The sequence below is a fragment of the Neovison vison genome, chromosome 5, assembly GCF_020171115.1.
Source record: "Neovison vison isolate M4711 chromosome 5, ASM_NN_V1, whole genome shotgun sequence".
In the NCBI taxonomy this organism is placed as follows: domain Eukaryota; kingdom Metazoa; phylum Chordata; class Mammalia; order Carnivora; family Mustelidae; genus Neogale; species Neogale vison.
The window spans coordinates 5,103,970-5,128,306 of record NC_058095.1 but is presented as its reverse complement, the minus strand read 5'-3'; the positions used below and the strand labels follow the sequence as shown (position 1 = coordinate 5,128,306).

The window sequence follows — 24,337 nt, the reverse complement described above, 5'->3', positions numbered from 1 at the left end:
CTCGACCTCATGAATCATTAGGAAAATAAGAATTAATCCTACACACTCACCAGGATGAAAAAGATGGAAAATAGTAGGGACTGGGGACTCTGAACCATGCTGGTTGGAGGGAAATTGGTGTAATTGCGGTGGAAAGCTACTCAGCGGTCTTGACAACAGCATACTCCCAAGCTGAGGCAAGGCCAGTCCCAGGCACACTTGGAAGATGCCCGCATACACGTGGCCCACGCGATCCATACGACAGGACGGTCTCAGCAGCACTATTCACCGTAGCTCCACACAGCAGCATGCCGAAGGCTACAAACCTACAAACCGTGCGGGTGAACCGTGGGATATCACACACGGAGCACCGCTCGACACAAAGAAACAATCACTCTACCCAATGAGACCAGCAAATCTCACAAACGTTCCGCGTGAAAGGAACCAGACGTAAAAGGGCACATGTGTATGGTTCTGCTTACCTAAAGATCAAATCAGGAGAGAAGACGGGATAGCGGTTACCCTGAGGGGCTGTGATAGGAAGGGGGATCTGGGGAGCTTCTGGGGGTCAGGCCACGTTCTAGTTCCTGATCTGGACACTGGTCATAGAGGTGTGTTTGCTTTGTGAAAATCAAGTGTACGTGTAGGATCTGTTACTTTTCAGTGTATCTGTTATACATCAAAAAGTATCACTTTTATCTTTTAAAAAAGATTTTTATTTATTTATTATTTGATAGAGAGACACAGTGAGAGAGGGAACACAAGCAGGGGGAGGGGGGGATGGAGAAGCAGGCTCCCCACTGACCAGTGAGCCTGATGTGGGGTTTGATCCCAGGACTCTGGGATTGTGACCTGTGTCAAAGGCAGATAGATGCTTAACAACTGAGCCACCCTGATGCCCCAAGTATCATTTTTTAAAAAGACTTATTTAATCACAAGTAGGCAGAGGCAGGCGGGGGTGGGGGGGAAAGCAGGCTCCCTGCTGAGCAGAGAGCCTGACGTAGGGCTCGATCCCAGGACCCTGAGATCATGACCTGAGCCAAAGGCAGAGGCTTTAACCCACTGAGCCACTCAGGCACCCACCCAAGTATCATTTTTAAAAAGGACAAGCCAGCCCTATATAAACAGATCTAGAATGATCTCCTAGGATGTGCTACTCAATTAAAAAGCAAGGAGAGAAAACAAGCAAGAACGGCAGTGAGGACGAGCTGTGCAGTGATGCTCTCGCACCTGTCGCCGGCCCTCACTGTCCCGTTCTCCAGCGGCGGGGAATGTTGGTCACAGACAGCCCAGAGCTGCTCCTTCTCCAGCAATTACGAACCAGTCTCCTAGTCCAGGAAAGTGGCGCTGATTTCTCGTTCATCATACCACCATGGGGCCGTCAGCGGCCAGGGAGACGTGGGCCAGGGCAGACAAAAGGCCAGGCCCCTTGCCTCAAGGTCGGGAGACTCTGCGGTACAAGCTGTACTCCGAAGCGCTCCCAAGGGACCGGGCTGAAGCGAGTTTCTGCCAAGACCGCATCGTTCGTTGTTCACTTTTGCTCCCCTGCCCCCATCTGGCTTCTGCTATCCCCATTCCCAGGAGAGCCTTCCTTCAATAAGCAGCTCTCACAAAGATCTCCGTCTCAGGTTTGTTTCTGGAGAAGCCGGTATCCGCGGGTGGGAGGTGGGTAGGTTACCCACCTGCCAGATGGCGGGGAGGACCCACCGCCCAGATGGTCCCTGGCGCGTCTCGGTGGTGGGACACGGGGCCGGGGACGCACAGGCTGGTTTACGGGGTCTGGTACAGGAAGTACAAGAGAAATGGAGACAGTAAAACTGTAGAAGTGGGCGGCTGTCATTAAGAGCCATCCATTCATCGAAAAGGGAAAAAGCCAGCCTCGGATACAGCAATCAACAATTTAAGGCCAACTACGACAGGCGGCCAGACTCCTGTGGCAATTTTCAGACAGTCACCTCTTACAGGCACGGGACCTCACTTTAAGGAGTGGCCACCCCCAAAAAGAAGGCTGAGCTCTCAGCCCAGGTTAACAAAGTTGGGGCCCTGATGGGGAAAGAGTGGACTCTGGAGAAGGCTTGAGAACAGGATGTCTGTGTACATTCACTTAAGAACCACGAACCCCAGATTCCCTGGGCCTGCAAAGTGGCCACTCCCTCTCCTGGGAAGACAGGGGAATCCCCTCTGAGGATGACACAAGGGTCTCAGACAAGTGCTTGACAAGACAGTGCCTGCCCTATAAAGGCGCTGCCCCACTTCCCGCCTGGCCACAGGCCATAATTACGGTCAAATCTTAGGATTACTCACCTGGGCCCTGCTAGGCCTGCTAAGAGAGGGGGAGTTATTACGCCAAAGGTACGCAGGTCCAGGCTAACACAGGCGTGGGTCAGAACAACACACGTGGGAGTGGTCTCAGGGTGCCGGGCCAAGGGGTGTGGAGTATAAAGCTGGAGGAGGGAGAGCCTGCTGGTATGAGGACATATTCTTGGGACACAGAATTAACACCGTGGAAGGGCCCTGGGTCTAACATGGGTCGGGGAAGGTGGCCTCATGGGAGCTTAGAAAAGCAACGGACCACACGAACGGACTCCAGAATCTGGCACAGCAGTGGTTGGAAGAAAAGATCAAAAGGCTTAAAGGAATAGGCATGTGAGGATGGGTCTGCCACACAGCATGGGAAAACCCACTAGCAGGCCACGTCCTTTCGGGGGCCCTGGAAGACAGTCCGGTCGCCGGCGCCGAGACTGCTGCTTATGGTGGTTGCCAACCTAAGTCCTGCCTCACGTACCAGGGCCATCGTCCTCATGCTCACGGCAACCTGGGATGAGACTTGTATCAAACCTCATGTGGCAGGAAGGCAGGAGAGGCCCCTCCATCTAGGCCTGGCTCCATAGCCCTCTGGATGGGAAGGTTTCATTAGATGGAATCGTCTGGACCACACCGACCTCGTCTTGTTTAGCCGCCTCAGTGTCTTCCTTCTTCAGCCCCTCCTCTAAGATGTTCTTGTTCCCTGGCTGTTGGAGAAGTTCCTTAGTTCAGGGACTGCATTTTACCTGCCTTTGTGTCTCTAGTGTTTAACATTAGCCTGGAATATCAGAGGTGTTCGATAAAACGGTAAACAAGGGGCATCTGGGTGGCGCAATCACTGGGCATCAGATCCTGATCTCAGGGTCATGAGACTGAGTCCCACGTCGGGCTCCATGGTCAGTGTGGAGTCTGCTTGGGATTCTCTCTCCTGCCTCTGCCCCTTCTGCTCTCTCTCTCTCTCTCTCAAAATAAATCTTTTTTTTTTTTTAAATGGTAAATGAAAGGGAAAGATTGATTGACTCAATCAATCAATGGTTTGTGTCACAAGGAGGGGAAAAAGATCCACACTGGGCACAGCCTGATGATTAGTACAGAAAACCTTAGCCAGCACAGACGCCGAATTAAAGGTAAGAACAGAAAACTATTTCCTCCTTCTCCTCCTCTACTTCCCTCTCCCTTTTATAATTCTTTCTCTTTTGTAATCCAAACTGATTTTGAGATGCTTACGCAGAGACGGTAACCCACTGGAGGCCGACAGCTGCTAAAAACTCCTCCTGTTCCTCCTCCGTCTCCAGCAAAGGTTCTCCTCCAGAGAATCTCTGTCCCCTCTGTCATCATTTCGGGTTACACTGCAACCCCTTTCTATAGCTTTTCTTTTTAAGGTTTTATTTATTTATTTAACTTATTATTATTTTTAAAAGATTTTATTAATTTGACAGAGAGAGAGAGAGAGATCACAAATAGGCAGAGAGGCAGACAGAGAGAGAAGGGGAAGCAGGCTCCCTGCTGAGCAGAGAGCCCGATGCGGGGCTCGATCACAGGAGCCTGGGATCATGACCTGAGGTGAAGGCAGAGGCTTAACCCACAGAGCCACCCAGGTGCCCCATTATTTAATTTATTTGAAAAGATTTTATTTACTTATTTGTCAGAGAGAGAGCACACACAACCAGGGAGCAGGGCAGGCAGAGGGAGAGCAAGAAGCAGGCTCCCTGCTGAGCACAGAGCCAGATGCAGGACTCGATCCTGCGTGGGATCTGGGATCATGACCTGAGCTGAAGGCAGACACTTAACTGACTGAGCTACCCAGTTGTCCCTATTTATTTATTTTAGAGAGAGAGACAGGGAGAGAGAGAGGGAGAGGAAGAGAGAGAATCTCAGGTAGATTCCATGCTCAGCATGGAGCCCGACACAGGGCTCGATACCTTGACCCTGAGATGACCACCTGAGCTGAAATTAACAGTCAGATGCTTAACCAACCGAGCCACCCAGGCGCCCCACTTTCTATAGATTCTTCCCATATAACCATACTCTGAAGTTTACACACCAGAGAGAAATCCTTGGTCCCTGTCTTACATCTCAAATTGAGGCAGTAGGTCTAATCCGGAACGCCCTGTTTCCCTAGCGAGAGAGCACAAGCGGGGGCGGAGGCGGGGGGCAATGCAGCACATTTAGCGAAAGGAAGGAGCAAATTTAGTTGATGTTTTTGTATTAAAAAAAAGAAATCAAAGCAGTAGTTTCAAACTATCTTCCCCAAGATACTTATTAACGACAAGAAGAAAGACGGTAACTCCACCATGCAGAAACCCATGGGGAATTCTATCTCCAAAAAGCTACTGTTTAACCAAGTGATACAGATGCAGTCAGGGTCGGGCACAGGGAGAACCTCCGAGGTGCCCGAGGTGCCCGCAATGCTCCGCTTTTTGATCTGGGCAGCCGGTACAGGCTGTTTGTTTACAGTTTCTTTAAACCGTAGATATATGGTTCATATACTCACACACAAATATTTCACAATTCTCAATGAAAAAGTGAGAAGAAAAATAATAGAAAGTAAGTTAAAAAGAGTGGTTTAAAAAGAAAAAGAAAAAGAAAAAGACCAGGGGGCGAGAATAGCCATATCAAAGGGTCTGACTTCTGCAGACACCATTCCTGAGGTCTTTGTCACTAGAGACATCAGGATCGTACCTGGCTGCACTCGGTGACGTGGTTGCTGGCCTCCGTCACCCTGCTGCCTGCCCATGGCCACAGGACCCCGTTCCTTTGTTGATTCACCTACTACAGAAACCCAACTCTGTAAAACAGAGGTGTCAGGTCAGAAAACTCTCAGAAGAGCAAAAATACCCTTTTCGAGCCAAGGAGCAAATTCTTGGACCCAACTACCTTCCAAAGTTGTCTTTTTTATGCTACAATTTATTTTCCAAAGGTATAGCTGACTTTGCACCTGTCGTCAAGTCTATTTTAGCTCTTATTTATCTGCAAAATATATATAAATATATCTATCCTGCTCTCCTTTAAAGGAACCAACTTGGGGCGCCTGGGTGGCTCAGTGGGTTAAGCCTCTGCCTTCGGCTCAGGTCATGGTCTCAGGGTCCTTGGATCAAGCCCAGCATCGGGGTCTTGCTCAGCAAGAAGCCTGCTCCCCCGCACCTGCCTGCCTCTCTACTTGTGATTTCTGTCTGTTAAATAAATAAAAATAAAATATTAAAGGAACCATCTTTTTTCTTGTTGTCTCCAGAATCTAGAGCGAGTTGAGGGACGCCTGGGTGGCTCAGTAGGTTAAAGCCTCTGTCTTCAGCTCAGGTCATTATCTCAGGGTCCTGGGATCGAGTCCACATGGGGGGGGTCTCTGCTCAGTGGGGAGCCTGCTTCTCCCGCTCCCCTCTCTCTGCCTGCCTCTCTGCCTACTTGCGATCTCTGTTCTGTCAAATAAATAAGAATCTTTATATCTTTATTTATCTTTATAAATAAAGGTAAATAAATAAAATTCTTTATAAAAAAAAAAAAAGAGCAAGTTGAAATTAACTCTAGAGGGGTGCATTCCCGGCCCCTCGGTAAACCACGTGACTCTTGATCTCAGGAGCCTGAGTTCAAACCCTGCGTTGGGTGTAGAGTTTACTAAACAAACAAACTCCATCTAGAATAAAATCTACCATTTGATTATATTCTCTTGGTATTTGGAAATATGACAATGTTGTCTTCACATTGCAAAATAATGTTTGTTTACATATGCAATATTTATTCACTATGTGGCAGGAAGCAACTTTCCCTAAAGAAGGCATTTGAAATAATTTCTTCATCTTTATTAAGTATGAAAAGTACTATAAATGGAATAAGTTTTTGGCAAGAATATAAAAATGAATTAAATTTCAAAACTGAAGACCTACAATGATTTCGTTTATATAATTTTCTAAAACTGGTGAGTCAAGTCCCTGTAAATTGAGCCCTTTTATTCCCATGTGTGCAGGGAGAGTGAGTTATTTTATTCTTTAAAATTTATTTGAGAGGGAGCGAAAGTGAGGGAGATCACAGAGGGAGAGCGAGAAGCAGACTTGCCATCAAGCAGAGAGCCTGATGTGGGGCGCCATCCCAGGACCCTGGGATCATGACCTGAGTTGAAGGCAGAAACTTAAAGCACTGAACCACCCAGGGACCCCGAATTGAGTGTTTCTACACGTAAATCATTGTGTATTGACACCAGTGGGATGCAGCTACCTGGCTCTGTTTCTCACCATGCTTATTCGGATCTTTTTATTGTTCTTCCCAAGCCCCCAGCCCCACTCAGGAGGCCACACCCTTCCTGTCATTGCTGTAGTAAACAAGGAGACTGTTAGTTTATGAATTTCACCAACTTTCCTACTCCATGTGTTTTCCTAGAACTGCCTCCTCCCCTGCTCAGCAGTAGTCCCTTTTCCTATTTTTACAGAAAATGTAAATGTTTCTGTTTTAAAAATAACCATGTGTTCATTAGGAAAAATTCAAATGCATATTTATATAGAAGAATACAAAGTCAGGAGTCAGTGCCTCCCCTTGCTGACGTTACCACTGAGACAGGCTAAAATGCGTCGTTCTCAGACGTATTTTATGTACCTACAAATATAAACACACAAACATACGTATATCGTGACACACTGTTGTTTTGATCAGAAGTGGAGTCAGATCCCACATTATACATAACAACTTGCTTTTTTCAGCAAACCATGTGGTCCTGGACATATTTTCATCTCAGTGGGTACAAATCTACTTTATTTTTGGCTGAATATCAGTTCTTAGTGTAGACACACTATAATTTATTTAACAATTCCTGCCTGATGCGAGCAAAGCCCACGTCTGGTGTCAAGAGGAAACCAGCGTTGTAGCAGAACATAAAGGAAAGGACTGTGTTGCTCCTGTATGCGGAGATTCAGAGAAATGAAGTCGTTTAAGCAAAAGGTCTGAATAACTAAAAATGTAAATACTGCCAAATTAAATGTCAAACACAGTTGTGGTACAATTTATAAAGGAAGGAAGAAAGAAGACAGTGTGCCAAAAGCAAATAACTCAACCTACAAGGCATGCCCACCCCCCACAGTAAAGAGGCATGTTCCTGCCTTGAGCTCTCCTATGTCCTCCTAAAAATTCATATGTTGGAGGCCTAACCCCCAATGGGATTGTATTCAGAGATGAGGAGGTAATTTGGGTTAGACGAGGCCACAGTGGTGGGCCTCTCAAATGGGATTAGTGCCCTTACAAGGAGCTAAAGAGGGAGAGCGCACTCTCTTTCCAGCATGGGAGGACCCACCTAGAAGAAGACAGTCACTTGCAAGATGGCCCTCACCAGAACGAAACCTGCCAGTACCTTGATCTCGGCCTTCCCAGCTTCTAGAACTCTGACCAATGAATACATGTTGTTTAGGCCCCGGTTTATGGTTTTCTTTTTTAAAAGATTTTATTTATTTATTTGACAGAGATTACAAGTAGGCAGAGAAACAGGTGGGGGGGGCAGACTCCCCGCTGAGCAGAGAGCCAGATGCGGGGCTCGATCCTAGGACCCTGAGATCATGACCTGAGCTGAAGGCAGAGGCTTAACCCACTGAGCCCCCCAGGCGTCCTAGTATCTTCTTTCTTAACTAAAACAAACTACTACCTAACTGGTCCCTCATCTCTTCTCTTTCCAATTCACTCTCTACGCCTTGAGGCAGTTAATGTTCTGAAAGGTCAATCAAATCACAGTAGCTGTCATTTGAATCCTTAAAATGTATCTGCAGGTAGGTATTTTTATAGATGGGGAAACTGAGGCTCACTCGTGGCCAATACCTTAGCCAACACCATGAAGCTACTCAGAAGCAGAGCAACTCATGACTGTGACCTTCTTTACTGTCTTAACAAAGAAAGGCATAAACTTCTCAGTACAATTCCTCATGACCCTTCGAACACGGGCCCAATTTGTCTTTCCAACCTCCCCTCCCGCAGCGCTCCTGGTGATCCAATCCTTACGGCCTCCTCACCATTCTGGAAGCCCAACAGGCACGTCTATGTCTTGGTTTTTCCTCACTTTGCTTGTTAATTCTGCCTTAATGCTCTTCCACGTGGGAAAGCCTGCTCAGCCCGCCTAGTCCAGAGCCACGTCTCAGGGCCGATGCCCTGGGGAGAAGGCGGCCTCACTCCTCTCCGCTCTCAGAGCGCTGTGGCCCCGTCTCTCACACAGTCCCACAGAACTTGCCAGATCACAGTCAGGGGCAGTCGCCCGCCCCATCCTACTGTGAGCGCCTCGGGGCAGGGGCCAAGCTTTTTCCACCTTTGCAGTCCTGGTTGCCAGCGCAGTATTGGACTTGCAAATGCTTATCGAACAAATGAACGGTGCCGTGACTGACATAAAGCTCTATGTGTGTAAAACTCTACTTCACAGATGGATACACTGTCAGGTTCCTTTAACTAATTTGCTCTCGGGGCACCTGGGGGGCTCAGTCAATGAAACGCCGGCCTTCAGCTCAGGTCATGATCTCAGGGTCCTGGGATCGGGCCCCACATCGGGCTCCCGGCTCAGCAGCGAGTCTGCTTCTCCCTCTCCCTCTGTGGTATCTCTCGCTTTTGCTCTCTCTCAAATGAACAAAAAAATAATAATGAAGTACTTGTTCTCCCTGCACATATGGGAATAAAAGGACTCGAGTTACAGAGCCTTGATAGGGTATATCTCTATTAGGGGGAGAAGAAAGGCCCACCTGCGTGCACCTTGGCTCTGAAGGCCAGCTCGGCCGCCCTGGCTGCAGGGCCCATGAGGAAGAAGCCGTCCCAGCAGCCCAGGGACAAACACACAAGATGATGTGGAGCACTGGGGGCTCGACGAAAACTCCACTGCTTTCCTCAGACGTGAGAGGATATGTCTGAACTCAGGTAGCGTCAAGGTCCCACTTGATTCTCTGATAAGCCTCAGTTCACTGAGCCTCTAAATAACTTCGAGTTTCAGTAGTAATCCACCTTGACTACAGACGATCCCGCTCAGGAAAGGAGCAGAATATCAGCACTGGCTCTTCACCACCCAGGAAGGGGAAGGGAGGTCTCTAGTTAACATTTTGTCACTGTGATGCACAAACACAGCGATCTCAGCTCCTCTACACGCAGGGATTGGAACAGAAAGACCTCCAGAAGCCCTGGTTGCTACTTAAGACACTTACTTAAAGGCCAGTGAATGTTCTCTCCACCCGAAACTGTCAGTAGCTGCGTGAATAACCGACCCGACGGGGTAGCAGTGTGGCCGCCGTCGCTCTGGGCTCCTTTTCATCCAGCAATTCCAAGGCATTTTTTAAGCATTACATTCCTATAAAGTCAGAACTCTCCCCGTTTATACTGGGTAACTTGAGAGCCTTAGTGATAGATTTGCCAAGGCTGCACAGGGTTTAATGGTAAGATGTGAACAAAACCTGAAATCTTGATCCCAGTCTCTCTTCAACCATCCTTTTTTTTTTTTAAGATTTTATTTTATTTTTTTTAAATTGTATTTATTTATCTGATAGAGAGAGACAGCGAGAGAGGGAGCACAAGCAGGGGGAGTGGAAGGCTTCCCACTGAGCAGGGAGCCCGATGTAGGACTCGATCCCAGGACCCCAGGATTGAGACCTGAGCTGAAGGCAGACGCCTAATGACTGAGCCCATTCAGGTGCCACAAAGATTTTACTTATTTGTCAGAGAGAGAAAGAGAGAGAGAGCACACAAGAAAGGGGAGTTGCAGGCAGAAAGAGAAGCAGGGTCCCCACTGAGCAGGGAGCCCAACGCAGGACTCGATCCTAGGACCCCTGGATCATGACCTGAGCTGAAGGCAGACGTTCAAGTGACTGAGCTGCCCAGGCGCCCCGGCCACCCTTCCATGTACATGCACACTCTGGTTCTTTGAATCTGACACTTAGGACTTGACACTAAATTTGACTTTGAAGGGTTACAGTAAGCGGTAGATCAGCAGGCCTCTGGTACAAACTACAGGCCGAGTGATACGTCTGCAGGAGATACTTTTTAGTCCGATCAGTCAGAAATGACCGGAAAGACCACAAGTCCCATATGCCAGGGAATCTATGGTATCTGCTTGATGCCTTTATTTTTTTTTTTTAAAAGATTTTTTATTTATTTATTTGACAGACAGAGATCACAAGTAGGCAGAGGCAGGCAGAGAGAGAGGAAGGGAAGCAGGCTCCCCGCTGAGCAGAGAGCCCGATGAGGGGCTTGATCCCAGGACTCTGGGATCATGACCTGAGCCAAAGGCAGAGGCTTTAACCTACTGAGCCACCCAGGCGCCCTGCCTTTATTTTTTTTTTTTAATATTTTATTTATTTATTTGATAGAGATCACAAGTAGGCAGAGAGGCAGGCGGGGTTGGGAGGAAGCAGGCTCCCTGTTGGGCAGAGAGCCTGATGTGGGGCTCGATCCCAGGACCTAAGATCATGACCTGAGCTGAAGGCAGAGGCTTAACCCCCTGAGCCCGCCCAGCGCCTCTGCCTGATGCCTCTAAAAGGCTGTTCTTTTTCCTCTGCAACCAGATGCCTAGTTATTCACCCCAGGGACATGTTTCTAGACAGTGGAAGTCACTTCCTTGGAACTCAAGCTACAAGTCCATCCTCAATCTCTGGGCCGCCACCACCACCCCCCCCCCGCCTAGGGGTGACGTGCAGGAACAGCAAAACACAGAGGTCACAGCAGCGGATGGAATTACACACCACACGGCCGCTCTCTCGAGAGCTACTCCAAGAGAACACGTCCCTGCCCCTAGGTCTACTTTTAGATCTCTCTCCGCATCTCACAGTTTGCACCTGAGGACCTATGAGGACAGGCTCAGCGACATGACGTGGGCGGAGTTCCTGAGCCCACCGGCCCTGATGAGCAGCAGCACAGAGGAGGGCTTCGGCTCTGAGGCTGGGCTGCTAGGTTCAAATCCCGATTCAAGCGCTCACAGGCTTACTGCTCTGCGTCTAAATTCCTCGTGCCCATGTTCCTCATCTGTCCAAGACGCACCTTCCTCAGCCGGGTGGAAGGACAAAATGAAACAACACAGACGAAGGGCTTAGAACGACCAGGCCTGGCAAACCAGAAGTGTTCAGCAAACGTGGGCTGTTACGGTCACAGTTACTAGTAACGTGCAGGGAAAGAAAAGGGAATGTGCTGAGTTCGCTCTGTGTAGTAGAGTTCAAGCTGCCTATCTGAAGTGACTCTGATGTGATGTCTTTTGGAAACATGGGCTCAGTACAGCATCAAGCATATTTAATGACGACCGCATAGAAACAACAAAAAGTCCAGTGTTGATGCTCCTCTGGAAGAAGTCTCAAGTGTAAGGTCAAGGCTGCTTTCCAGGGCTTCGGGAGGAGCTCGCAGGTTCACAGAGACGTGTCAATGAGGCAAGCGATGGGAAGTTGTGCCAGCTGGCAGAAAACTCCAAATGACCCCAGAGAAGCATTTACTTGTTTTTAAATAATCTCTATGGCCCCAAAATTTCAAAATTAAAAACAAAAAAGAACCTGTTCTGACACTAGAGGGAAGGAAATCGAAAGGGAGTAACGGAAGCAAATGGCAAGCAAGCCCTCATAAGAAGAAAGGGCCGTTTTCCAAGCACAAGCTGACTCCCGCGGAGGGAAGCAAAATCCTTAGCAGCTCTATAGAAAAAGAAAGATCCTTCTACTCTAATTGCTAAGGCAGAGTAACAAATCAAAGAGCAAACATTTGATGAGCATTAGTTGGCAGGACTAAACGTGAAGCAGAAAGGATGTATATTGAAAGCACTCTTGGACGGTGAATGAGAGCAGGGGGTTGGTCACTCCGGATACAAAGGAAGAAAACAATGGAAACCAATCACCAAAAAATAAGATAAAATAAAATAAAATATATATATTTTTTCCCCTCCAGGTTACTTACTGCCTAAAAATCTTCAATATTCCCCACAGCCTATAGGACAGAGTCAAAAGCTCTGCAGGTAACGGAGCGCCCCGCACCTACCTTTGCAATCCTGTCTGGCCATCAGGAAACGTGCACTCCTGCCAGCCTGGCTTCCTTATTTGTTCCAGGGAGGAACAAACCACGTTCACTTCAGCTTTGTACCTCCAGTGCCTATCACAGTACCTGGCACACAGCAGTTGCTGATCCAACAACAACGGGGAAGCTTTTAGGCCCATACTCTGCGCCTCGCTCGTGGAAAGCCCCTTCCCCACCCCGTTGGCAAAAAACCCAAGCATCTCCTCAGCCTCGCTGTGCACCAGCACCAGCGACCCACAGCGGCGGCCGCCATCCTCGCTCCCGCTCCCACGCCCCGCACCGCCCCGTCACTCAGACCTCTGTTGCTCTGCAGACATTCCTAAGTTTCGTCTGCCCCACACCCCGGAGCTTCTGGAGGACGGCGGGATATGCTGAAGCAATGGAAGCAGTGGAAAGAGCATCGGTCTGGGGCCAGGCAGGGCTGGATCTTTAACTTTGGGAAAATGTCACGTAAACACTTAGAACAGTGGCTGGGCCACAGCAGGAACTTTGCAAACGCTAGTACAGCCATGACTCGTTTCTTGGAACTTCAGTTCTCCTTCTTATAAAATGAGGTTAATAATAAATCTTTGGGGGCGCCTAGCCAGAACACTTGGTAGAGCCTGTGGCTCTTCTTTTCTTCTTTTTTCAAGTTTTTCTTTAAATCCCGGTTAGGGGGCGCCTGGTTGGCTCAGTGGGTTAAAGTCTCTACCTTCAGCTCAGGTCATGATCCCAGGGTCCAGGGATCGAGTCCCGCATAGGGCTCTCTGCTCGGTGGGGAGCCTGCTTCCCTTCCTCTCTCTCTGCCTGCCTCTCTGCCTACTTGGGATCTCTGTTTGTTAAATAAATAAACAAAATCTTTAAATAAATGAATGAATAAATAAATAAATCCCGATTAGTTGGGGCGACTGGGTGGGTCACTCAGTGGGTGCAGCCTCTGCCTTCAGCTCAGGTCATGATCTCAGGGTCCTAGGATCAAGTTCCACATTGGGCTCTCTGCTCGGTGGGGAGCCTGCTTCCTCCTCTCTCTCTGCCTGCCTCTCTGCCTACTTGTGATCTCTCTCTCTGTCAAATAAATAAATAAAATCTTTTTAAAATAAATAAATAGGGACGCCTGGGTGGCTCAGTTGGTTAAGCAGCTGCCTTCGGCTCAGGTCATGATCCCAGCGTCCTGGGATCGAGTCCCACATCGGGCTCCTTGCTCGGCAGGAAAGCCTGCTTCTCCCTCTGCCTCTGCTGCCACTCTGTCTGCCTGTGCTCGCTCGCTCGCTCTCCCTCTCTCTCTGATAAATAAATAAATAAAATCTTTAAATAAATAAATAAATTAATTAAAATTTTTTAAAAAAATCCCGGTTAGTTAACATACAGTGTAATGTTAGCTGTGGGCGTACGATTTTGTGACTCCACCACCTACAACGTCGCAAGTGCCATCCTTAATACCCGAGCACAAGACTCTTAAGCTTGGGGTAGTGAGTTCAAGTCCCCCATGTTAGGCACAGAGCTAACTTTAAAAAAAAAGTAAAAAGAAAAAAGAATAATGATAAATCCGTCAGGGGGTTCCTTGTGAAGATTAGGAATGCTGTCTGGAAAGTCCCGAGGACCTTCCTTGGCACACGGCGGCTACTCACGAATGGCCTCAGGGCAGCCACTCTTCCTTTCTCCCGAAGCCTCGTGCTGGGCGCAGAGAAGATGCTCCGTGTGAGTTTACGGAACCCATTGAATGAACAGAGACATGGTCTAATATCAACTCAGATATCAAGGGAAAACGTTTCAGTCATTCATTCAACAAATCTTTAAGGGGTTGTCGGTAGATACAAGGCTTTGTTCTAGTGCTGGGATGCTACAGGAAAACCAGTTCCTGGCCTGTGTAATTTACATTCTAAAAGAGAAGACAGATAATAAGGGGGTGGGGGATGGAAATAAAAGCCTGTACGGTGTTAAGTGCCATGAAGAAGGAGAAACGCAAGGGGAGGATGCCCTAGCAGAGCTGGGAGGGGGGCTGGTGCAGAGGGGGCACTTAGGAAGACTCTGCCACCCTTAGGAACCCATAGGCAGACTCCTGCATCCTTTCCGTGGGTCAGTCTCTACTGAAAAGAGACCCACCGCCAGCAAAGGGGCTGTGGTCTGGCTCCCAGGGCCCCGCTCCACTCACACCAAGCCACAGACACTGCTGAGCCAGTGATTACAAACTTATTTTCACAAGACAAGGCCAGTGAAGCCCCGTATGGAAGTAAAGAGGTTATAACCATACCGTCACTGGTCTGTTCCCCAGGAAGTTCAGATCACTGTTCTCTCCAAACAGGTAACCTTCGGGGTGCGCGGAGTCAAACTTCTCTCCTCCCATAATGAAGTGGCTGGCAAAATAGCTTCCTAGACAGGGAGAGGCAGAGACACCCAACAAAAACCAGTCAGACTAAATCAAGTAAAAAAACCAACTCCAAAAATGTTAACCCTTCAAACAGATAATTAACGTAACTGTTAACCCCAAGAGAACTGTCTCTGGATTTTGGACAGTGGCACGAGATAAGCCAAATCATAGCAGTGAGAACCCAAGATACCCAACACAAATACATCAATTTTCCCTTTAACATCATTAACCGAATCCTTATAATGATCTGTCTCTAACACCATCAGCCAAAGGTCCGGATGGCCCCACAATGCACATTAATGAACATATACATGTATTTTGTTCCTGATTTTCTCCCTTAAACTTTAAGTGGTTACTTTCTATCCTCTGTATATTCAGGAATCTTAACTACAGCTATCAGCTTGCACGCATGCGCATACACACACACATATTTCTTTGCCTAGATGTCCCTAAACCAGCTGCTACCTAGACACAGAAGCCTCGGCACCTGCCTACCCGCACCTATATACCTCTAGAACCCTCTCCAGTGAAGGCTCCTCCTTTTTCATTTTTGCTTCAAAATGATTGTTAACAGGAAAATACAAATGTAAATAATACCGCTGTCCTTGGCTTTCCCTACCAATCAGCACAGATTGTGGCGTTTAACAGAACAATAGTCTAGCACTATGAAAAGATGCACGCGCAGGCACACATGCGTGTACACACATACACAAGTGCCCATATACACCCCTCGATCTCAAATTCACTAACTGCGAATGGCCAGGCTTTCGGGGATGCCAGTGATGGCGGGCGCTCTTTGCCCCACCTTGACTGGCCAGGAGGCAGGGATATTTTTTAACATTACAATAACTACAGGCGATCAGCAGTCATGGGTCAGACTCCCCATCTGCCTTGTCCAGACAGACGAGGAACTGTGCCAGAATATGACGGCACTGATAAGTCACCATGGGCGGCTTAGGCAACGCCACAGATTCCATCTGGGAATACTTTCCAACCCAGATGATTAAATGAATGCGTCTTAACCCGAATTTCTATCATCTAAGTACTCCCAGGAAGGTAAGCCATCGGAAGGGAAGGACTTACATGCCTTCTCAAGTCTCTCCTCACCCCAATTCCCAGATTGAGACAAAGAACTTATAAAACAGTGAGAGGCTTCGCTGTCATCTGTCACACAGCGAGGGTATAGATACATTTTCTAAACCAATTTCAACTTTTGAGGTTTATAGCAAACTAAAGACAATGAGATTCTGCCTGTGAGGAAGGCACAGAAAGGAAGACAGAAGAAAATTCTTTTTTCTCTTTTTAAGATTTTATTTATTTTTGATGGAGAGACAACAAGAGAGGGAACACAAGCAGGGGGAGCTGGAAAGAGAGAAGCAGACTCCCCGCTGAGCAGGAAGCCTGATGCGGGGCTCGATCCCAGGACCTTGGGATCATGACCTGAGCTGAAGGCAGACACTTAACTGAGCCTCGAGAGAAGAAAATTCCAACAGAAAAACTGAACCAAATATTCATTTTGGGGTTTTCTTCACAAGGAGCTTTAGTCTAGAAACACTTATTACACAAAGCAAGCTAGATAAAATCACTCACCACAAAGTGAGGTCATTCTTTAATTAAACAACAAGTAGGAAAACATCCTTTCAGAGTAAGAGCAGCCAAAATCTATTGCGGAGGAACTCGTGAAAGTTACCCACCCAAACTGAAAAATACAAACAGCAGCCATCTGCCGTGATCCGACAGTGAAATTCATCATTTAGGAAAGCTTAATTATCAATTATTTATGTCCAGTACTTGCAAGCCCTATTTTCCAAGTGCATAATTTATAGACGGGAAAGGTGCCCAGTTGCCTTAAGTAGAAGCAGCCATCGCAAATAATTTAAGTCCTTTACTGTTGAACCTTACCAACATATATTTTCTATACATTAGAGATTACATATTTATTATACATTAGCTGAAATTTTAAATGTTAAAGATTTTGGGGAGCCTGGCTGGTTCCATCGGTAGAGCGTGTGACTGCTGATTTCCAGGTCGTGAGTTCGAGCCCCACGTTGGGGATAGAAATTACTCAAACTAAAAAAAAAATAAAATAAAAAGATTTTACATTGATGGATGGCTTACTCAAGTCATGAATAAAGAACAGAGAGAAGCAGGTTTAGTGCCTGGAGCTATACGATTCAGCTCAGTATGGGACATGCTGAGTTTCTAGCACTTGTGAAGAGTCAGGTGAGGGATGAAGGGACAGTGAAATCCAGATCGTCAACTTACAGGTGGTAGTGACTGATGCTGGCAAGAGGAGAGCACTAATGGCTTGGGAAGCATAGGGTTAAAGATAGTGTGGGGTCTACTAGAAAAGCCTCTTTTTTTTTTTGCCACAATATTAAAAGAGAAGGAATTATCAAGAAAGTAGCGTAAAGCTAATTATAGTTTTGCCTTACATTAATCAAGAATGCAAACACAAAAAGATTTAAAATTAGGGTTGGGGCGCCTGGGTAGCTGAGTGGGTTAAACCTCTGCCTTCAGCTAGGTCATGATCTCAGGGTCCTGGGATTGAGCCCTGCATCGGGCTCTCTGCTCAGTGGGGAGCCTGCTTCTTCCCTCTCTCTCTACCTGCCTCTCTGCCTACTTGTGATCTCTGTCTGTCAAATAAATAAATAAAATCTTTACGAAAAGAAAAAAAATAAAATTAGGGTCAGTATTTGAGAGATTAAAAAAAGGACTTTTCGGGGCGCCTGGGTGGCTCAGTGGGTTAGGCCGCTGCCTTCGGCTCAGGTCATGATCTTGGTGTCCTGAGATCGAGTCCCGCATCGGGCTCTCTGCTCAGCAGGGAGCCTGCTTCCTCCTCTCTCTCTCTCTCTGCCTGCCTCTCTGCCTACTTGTGATCTCTCTCTGTCAAATAAATAAATAAAATCTTTAAAAAAAAAAAAGGACTTTTCATTTCAATAGCAGAGTCAGTGCAAAATTCCTTTAAAATAGATGATCTCCTTTGGTGCGCTTAAAATACAAATACAGGGGTCCTGCGTGGCTCAGTCGGTAAAGCATCTGCCTTCAGCTTACGCCATGATTCCAGAGTCCTGGGATCAAGACCCACATTGGGCTCCCTGCTCTGTGGGGAGTCTGTTCTCCTTCTCCCTCTGCCTGCCGCTCCCCGTTTGTACTCTCTGTCAAATAAATAAATAAAAAATACAAATACAAATGCCTGATCAGTTAAAAGAAAAAATAAGCTTAAGGCAACCAAACGTTGGCTTGTTGCTTCTTTGAAAATGGATTCCTCTAATAACTTGTCCTAGTTAGACCACTGAGACAACAAATCCACCATCTGCAGCCTGCATAAAGCTTTCTGTCTATTTGCCCCAGCCGGTCTAAAGGCATGAACCAGTGCGGAGTCACGTAGAGCTACTGTATCAGTAGACAATAACCCCTACCACACTAACAGTCCCTGAAAAAAATGCCTTCTGGACAGCCTGTGCACATTTTTACTTCTTAGCGTGAACTATGCTCTAAAATCAGAAATGCGGGACGCCTGGGTGGTTCAGTGGGTTGAGCCTCTACCTTCAGCTTGGGTTGTGATCTCAGGGTCCTGGGATCGACCCTGCATCTGGCTCTCTGCTCAGCAGGGAGCCTGCTCCCCAACCGCCGCACCCCGCCTTTCTGCCTACTTGTGATCTCTCTCAGTCAAATAAATAAAATCTTAAAAAAAAAGTAAAATAAAATCAGAAATGGTAGGGGAAAAGAGCTATACTACAATACTCTGCCTATTTGCTAATAGGGACCTATATGACTAATGGATAAACTGCAAGTTTTTCATGATCAGGCAGCTATAATTTCTTATTTATTTATTTTTTGAGAGGGGGAGGGAGGAGCCGAGGGAGAGGGAGAGAGAGAATCTTAAGCAGGCTCCACACCTAGCGTGGAGCCCAATACAGAGCTCAGTCTCATGACCCTGAGATCATGACCTGAGGCAAAATCAAGAGTCGAATGCTTAACAGACTGAGCCACCCAGGCGCCCCAAGTTAGCTATAAATTCTTAACCAAAATTCATATTCGATTTCCTTGTGGGATTTAAGAAGACACATCTTGTGGTAATCATTTTATAAGATAGACATGTATCATCACATTGTACACCCTAAACTTATACAATGTTGTATGTCAAGTATATCTCAGGAAAGTGAAAAAAAAAGAAAACGCATCATATACAGATCTCCAAAATTATATTTAAAACATAAGGTATGAGTGGGAGGGAGAAGAGGGAATTAGTGTTTAATGGGCATAGAGTTTCTGTTTTGTAAGAAGAAAAAGTTCTGCAGATCTTAACACTACTGAACTGCATGCTTAAAAATGGTAAGAAAATAGATTTGATGTTACATAGTTTTCTTTTCTCCTTTTTAAAAAAAATATTTTATTTATTTATTTCTCAGAAAGAGAGAGAGAGAGCACAAGTAGGCAGAGTGGCAGGCAGAGGCAGAGAGAGAAGCAGGCTCCCCACTGAGCAAGGATCCCAATGCAGGGACTTGATCCCAGGACCCTGGGATCATGACCCAAACCAAAGGCAGTGGCTCAACCGACTGAGCCACCCAGGCGTCCCTGATGTTACATATTTTTCACTAAAATAAAAAGAAATAAAGAAAAGAAACATAAGCTTTGGTCCAGAATGTCCAACACTAATCCAAGTTCAGTATTAAAGGAAAAAAGTATTAGAGAAAAAAAGGCATCCAGGCAAAAAGTGAAATTATTTATAAGGGAAGAAAATTACACTAGTGCTGCTCCTCCAGATCAGGGCTGTCCCATAAAAATATAACAAGCCAAGGGGCGCCTGGGTGGCTCAGTGGGTTAAGCCGCTGCCTTCGGCTCGGGTCATGATCTCGGGGTCCTGGGATCAAGTCCTGCATCGGGCTCTCTGCTCGGCGGGGAGCCTGCTTCCTCCTCCTTCTCTCTCTGCCTGCCTCTCTGCCTACTTGTCATCTCTCTCTGTCAAATAAATAAATAAAATCTTAAAAAAATATATATATAGCAAGCCAAAAATGCAATCCCCATACATAAATTTTAAATTATCTGGTAGTCACATTAAAAAAGCAAAATTATCTTTAATATATTTTATTTGTCTCAATATTGGATATCCCAAAATATCCAAAATATTCTATCAATATGCAATCAGTATAAAAATTATTAAGAAGCTGGCACCTGGGGACGCCTGGGTGGCGCAGTTGGTTAGGCGACTGCCTCCGGCTCAGGGCGTGATCCTAGAGTCCCGGGATCGAGTCCCACATCGGGCTCCCAGCTCCATGGGGAGTCTGCTTCGCTCTCTGACCTTCTCCTCGCTCATTCTCTCTCTCACTGTCTCTCTCTCTCAAATAAAAAAAAAAAAAAAAAAAAAAGAAGCTGGCACCTGGGTGGCTCAGTGGGTTAAAGCCTCTGCCTTCGGCTCAGGTCATGATCTCAGGGTCCTGGAATCGAGCCCCGCATCTGGCTCTCTGCTCAGTGGGGAGCCTGCTTCCTCCTCTCTCTCTGCCTGCCTCTCTGCCTACTTGTGATCTCTGTCTGTCAAATAAATAAATAAAATCTTTAAAAAAATTATTAAGGGGCGCCTGGGTGGCTCAGTGGGTTAAGCCGCTGCCTTCGGCTCAGGTCATGATCTCAGGGTCCTGGGATCGAGTCCCGCATCGGGCTCTCTGCTCAGCAGGGAACCTGCTTCCTCCTCTCTCTCTGCCTACCGCTCTGCCTACTTGTAATCTCTCTCTGTCAAATAAATAAATAAAATCTTTAAAAAAAATTATTAAGAAGCTATTTACATTCTTTTTATTTTTTTAAAGCATGGAGTCTTCAAAAGCTGTGCATGTTTTCCACTGTTTACAGCCCATCTCACTTTGGACTCGCCACATTTTAAGTGACATAGGTCCGCATGAGGCCAGAGGCTACCACAGTAGAAAGCATAGCTCCAGACGCTACTCCTCGCCCACTGATTTAATCTTAGTCACTTAGCAATACTTTCTGGCTCTACAGAAACATCAGAGCAACTGCAAAGGATCTTGTATTGAAGGAACTCTACCCTGTCGAGGACAGCTTTTGAACCAAGAATTTAAATCAATACATTGACTTCAACTGCCCATAATGAAAAATATACCTATTTGGTCTTCATCATGTAAACAACAGCAAAAAACCTCAGAATTCACTATCTTGGGGTGCCTAGCTGGCTCAGCTGGCCAAACACGAGACTCTGGATCTCAGGGTTGTGGGTTCAAGCCTTGTGCTGGGTGTAGAGATTACCTGAAATCTTAAAAAAAAAAATTCACTGTCTTAAATAATTTACCCAGTGAATGTAAGCTATTAGGGCATATTCCTAACATCACAGTGAAATTAAATATTGCTCAGACAAGGGATGCCTGGGTGGCTCAGTGGGTTAGGCCTCTGCCTTCAACTCGGGTCATGATCTCAGGGTCCTGGGATCGAGTCCCACATCGGGCTCTCTGCTCTGCGGGGAGTCCACTTCCCCCTCTCTCTCTGCCTGCCTCTCTACCTACTTGTGATCTCACGTGCTCTCTCTGGCAAATAGATAAATTTTTTAAAAATATGAAAAAAAATTGTTCAGTCGATCCCATAATTTACATCTGGCCCAATGAGATACTCTGACATTTGCCACCAAACTTCTATGAACTATAACATCACACAATAAAGGACAATTAAACCCATTTCCCATTTTTCTACAACTCTGTACGCCTTTTACAAGATATATATATTTCAAATCATCACCTTGTACACCTTAAACTTTATTGGTACTCTACATGTTAACAAAAATTCTAATTAAAGAAAAAAACTTCTCTTTCCAAATCTGTGACATTATGTAAGTGTATCTGCCTGTAGAAATAGGCTTAGGGAAAAAAAAAACTGCCTAAGGCTCTAAGTAATAGCAATTTATTTACTGTCATGGCACAACTGCAAATCAAAGATTTAGACTTTTAAAGTCATGTAAACTTTATGTTTTATAAAACGAAAACAAAAATGTTGAGTTAACAAAAAATTTGACAGTTTGTGTGGATTAAATGATAAAGTAAAATGTATTTGGGATTTTAGCCACTATCTTACGCTAAGTGGGAATTTTTATTGCAAGATCTATAAGCAATCTTCCCTTCTTTTGTTTAAATTCAATTAATTAACACGCAGTGTATTATTAGTTTCAGAAGTAGAGTTCAGTGATTCAATCGTATGTAACCCCCAGAGTTCATTACATCACTTGTCCTCCCTAATGCCATCACTCATTACCCTATGCCCCACCGCACCCCCTCCAGCAACCCTCAGTTTATTTCCTGTGGTTAAGAGTCTCTTATGGTTTCTCTCCGTCTGATAACATCTTTTTTTATTTTTCCCTCCCTTTTTCTACATTCCTGTTTTCTTAAATTCCACATATAAGTGAAATCCTATAACTGTCTTTCTCTAATTGACTTATTTCACTTAGCATAATACCCTCTAGTTCATGTTTTTGCAAAGGCAGGATTTCATTTTTTGATGGCTGAGTAATATTACATTATATACACATACTGCATCTTCTTTATCACTCATCATTGGTGAACAGCTGGGCTCTTTGGCTATTGCGGACACTGCTGCTATAAACACTGGGGTACAGATGCCCCTTCTGATCACTGCATTTGTATCTTTGGGGTAAATACCCAGTAGTGTGATCGCTGGGTTATAGGGTAGCTCTATTTTCAACTTTTTGAGAACCTCCATACTGTTTTCCAGAGTGGCTGCCCCAGCTTTCATTCCTACCAACAGTGTAGGAGGGTTCCCCTTTCTCCGCATCCTCGCCAACATCTGTCGTTTCCAGACTTGTTAATTTTAACCATTCTGACTGGTGTGAGGTGGTATCTCATTGTGGTTTTGATGTGTATTTCCCTGATGCCGAGTGATGTGGAGCACTTTTTCATGTGTCTGTTGGCCATGTGGATGTCTTCTTTGCAGAAGTGTCTGTTCATGTCTTCTGCCCATTTCTTGACCAAACTATTTGCTCTTTGGGTGTTGAGTGTGGTTAGTTTTTTACAGATTGTACAGATTAGCCCTTTATCTGATAAGACATTTGCAAATATCTTCTCCCATTCTGTAGGCTGTCTTTTGGTTTTGTCGACCATTTTCTTTGCTGTGTAAAAGCTTTTTATCTTGATGAAGTCCCAATAGCTCATTATTGCCTTTGCTTCCCTTGCCTTTGGAGACATGTCCAGCCAGAAGTTGTGCAGCCAAGGTCACAGAGGGTGCTGCCTGTGTTCTCTAGGATTTTGACAGACTCTTGTCTGACATTTAGTTCTTTCATTCATTTTGAGTCTATTTTTGTGTATAAGTAAATGGTCCAGTTTCATTCTTCTGCATGTGGCTGTCCAATTTTCCCAACACCATTTGTTGAAGAGACTTTTTTCCATTGGATATTCTTTCTGCTTTGTCAAAGGTTAATTAAGCATAGAGTTGAGGGTCCATTTCTGGGTTCTCTATCCTGTTCCCCTGATCTGTTTCTGTGCCAGTACCAGGCTGTCTTGATGATGACAGTTTTGTAATAGCGCTGGAAGTCCGAAATTGTGATGCCACCAGCTTTGGTTTTCTTTTTCAACTTTCCTTTAGCTATTCAGTATCTTTTCTGGTTCCATACAAGTTTTAGGATTATTTGTTCCAGCTCTGTGAGAAATGTTGATGGTATTTTGATATGGAAGCAATATTTCCTTCTCTTTGTGTTTTTGTTGATGTCACAGTAAAGCAAACAAAAAATAATCCTGCTTATAAGTGAAAAATGTTAATCCTCAACTATTTGCTTTTTAACTAATGGAGCTATAAACTCGATTACTACAGAAAATGGAATTGTATTTAAAAATAATTTCATTCAACATTAAAATATGAGAAAACTGGCTATGGGAATCCTATTAGGTCTTCATGTATTTGAAAAATCTTCACCTGGGGGTGAAGCCTGGGAGCCTGGGTGGCTCAGTAGGTTAAGTGCCTGCCTTCAGCTCAGGTCATGATCCCAGGTCCTGGGATCGAGTCCCTCATCAACCTCCCTGCTCGGTGAGGGGGTCTGCTTCTCCCCCTGCTCTTCCCCTACTTGTGCTCTTTCTCTCTAATAAATAAAGAAAATCTTTTTAGAAATTACACAAGTAAAACATGCCTTTTGGAAAAAATAAAAATGCATAGAAGTATGTAATTTAAAAAGTGACAATCCCACTCTACTCTGGGATAAGTAACTCTACTTTTAACAACTGGTTTGTGGTCTTCCAGATTTTCCTACACATATATAAACACGTTCGGGTTTTCAGTTTTATTTTCTTTTTTAACTTAACTGGTATATTACACATATTGATCTGTAAGTTACTTTTTTTTCTGCCTAATGTACTGTAGGCATTCTTCCATGTCCGCACTTACAGATCGAACTCATTATTCCTAATGACTACATAACAATAACTCACATTGAGGACTTGCTCTGTACCAGCACTGTACTACAACGTATCATACAGGATATTCCTCACAACAACCTTATCAGGTGGGTGATACAATTTTTTTTTTTTATTTTACAGAACTAATGATAAATGTACAGAGAAAGTAAGTAATTTATCCAAGGTTACACAGGTAGTTAAGAGGCGATGTCAGGGGGCGCCTGGGTGGCTCAGTTGTTAAGCGTTTGCCTTCAGCTCAGGTCATGATCCCTGGGGTCCTGGGATCAAGCCCTGCACTGGGCTCCCTGCTCAGGGGGAAGCC

The 24,337-nt window shown here is 45.7% G+C and overlaps 1 protein-coding gene across 4 annotated transcripts in view; it reads right to left on the bottom strand.

Annotated features, from left to right (window-relative positions):
• The window catches only part of RNF157 (ring finger protein 157), an 81,248-nt gene that overhangs the window by 42,411 nt on the left and 14,500 nt on the right, over positions 1-24,337 (bottom strand). For 3 of the 4 annotated variants that reach the window (XM_044247377.1, XM_044247378.1, XM_044247381.1), the window contains exon 2: positions 14,498-14,616. In XM_044247377.1, coding sequence (XP_044103312.1) covers positions 14,498-14,616 — 119 coding nt within the window. Of the gene's footprint in view, positions 1-50; positions 306-14,497; positions 14,617-24,337 lie in introns of those variants that run through there. The other variant, XM_044247379.1, reaches the window with a different exon arrangement.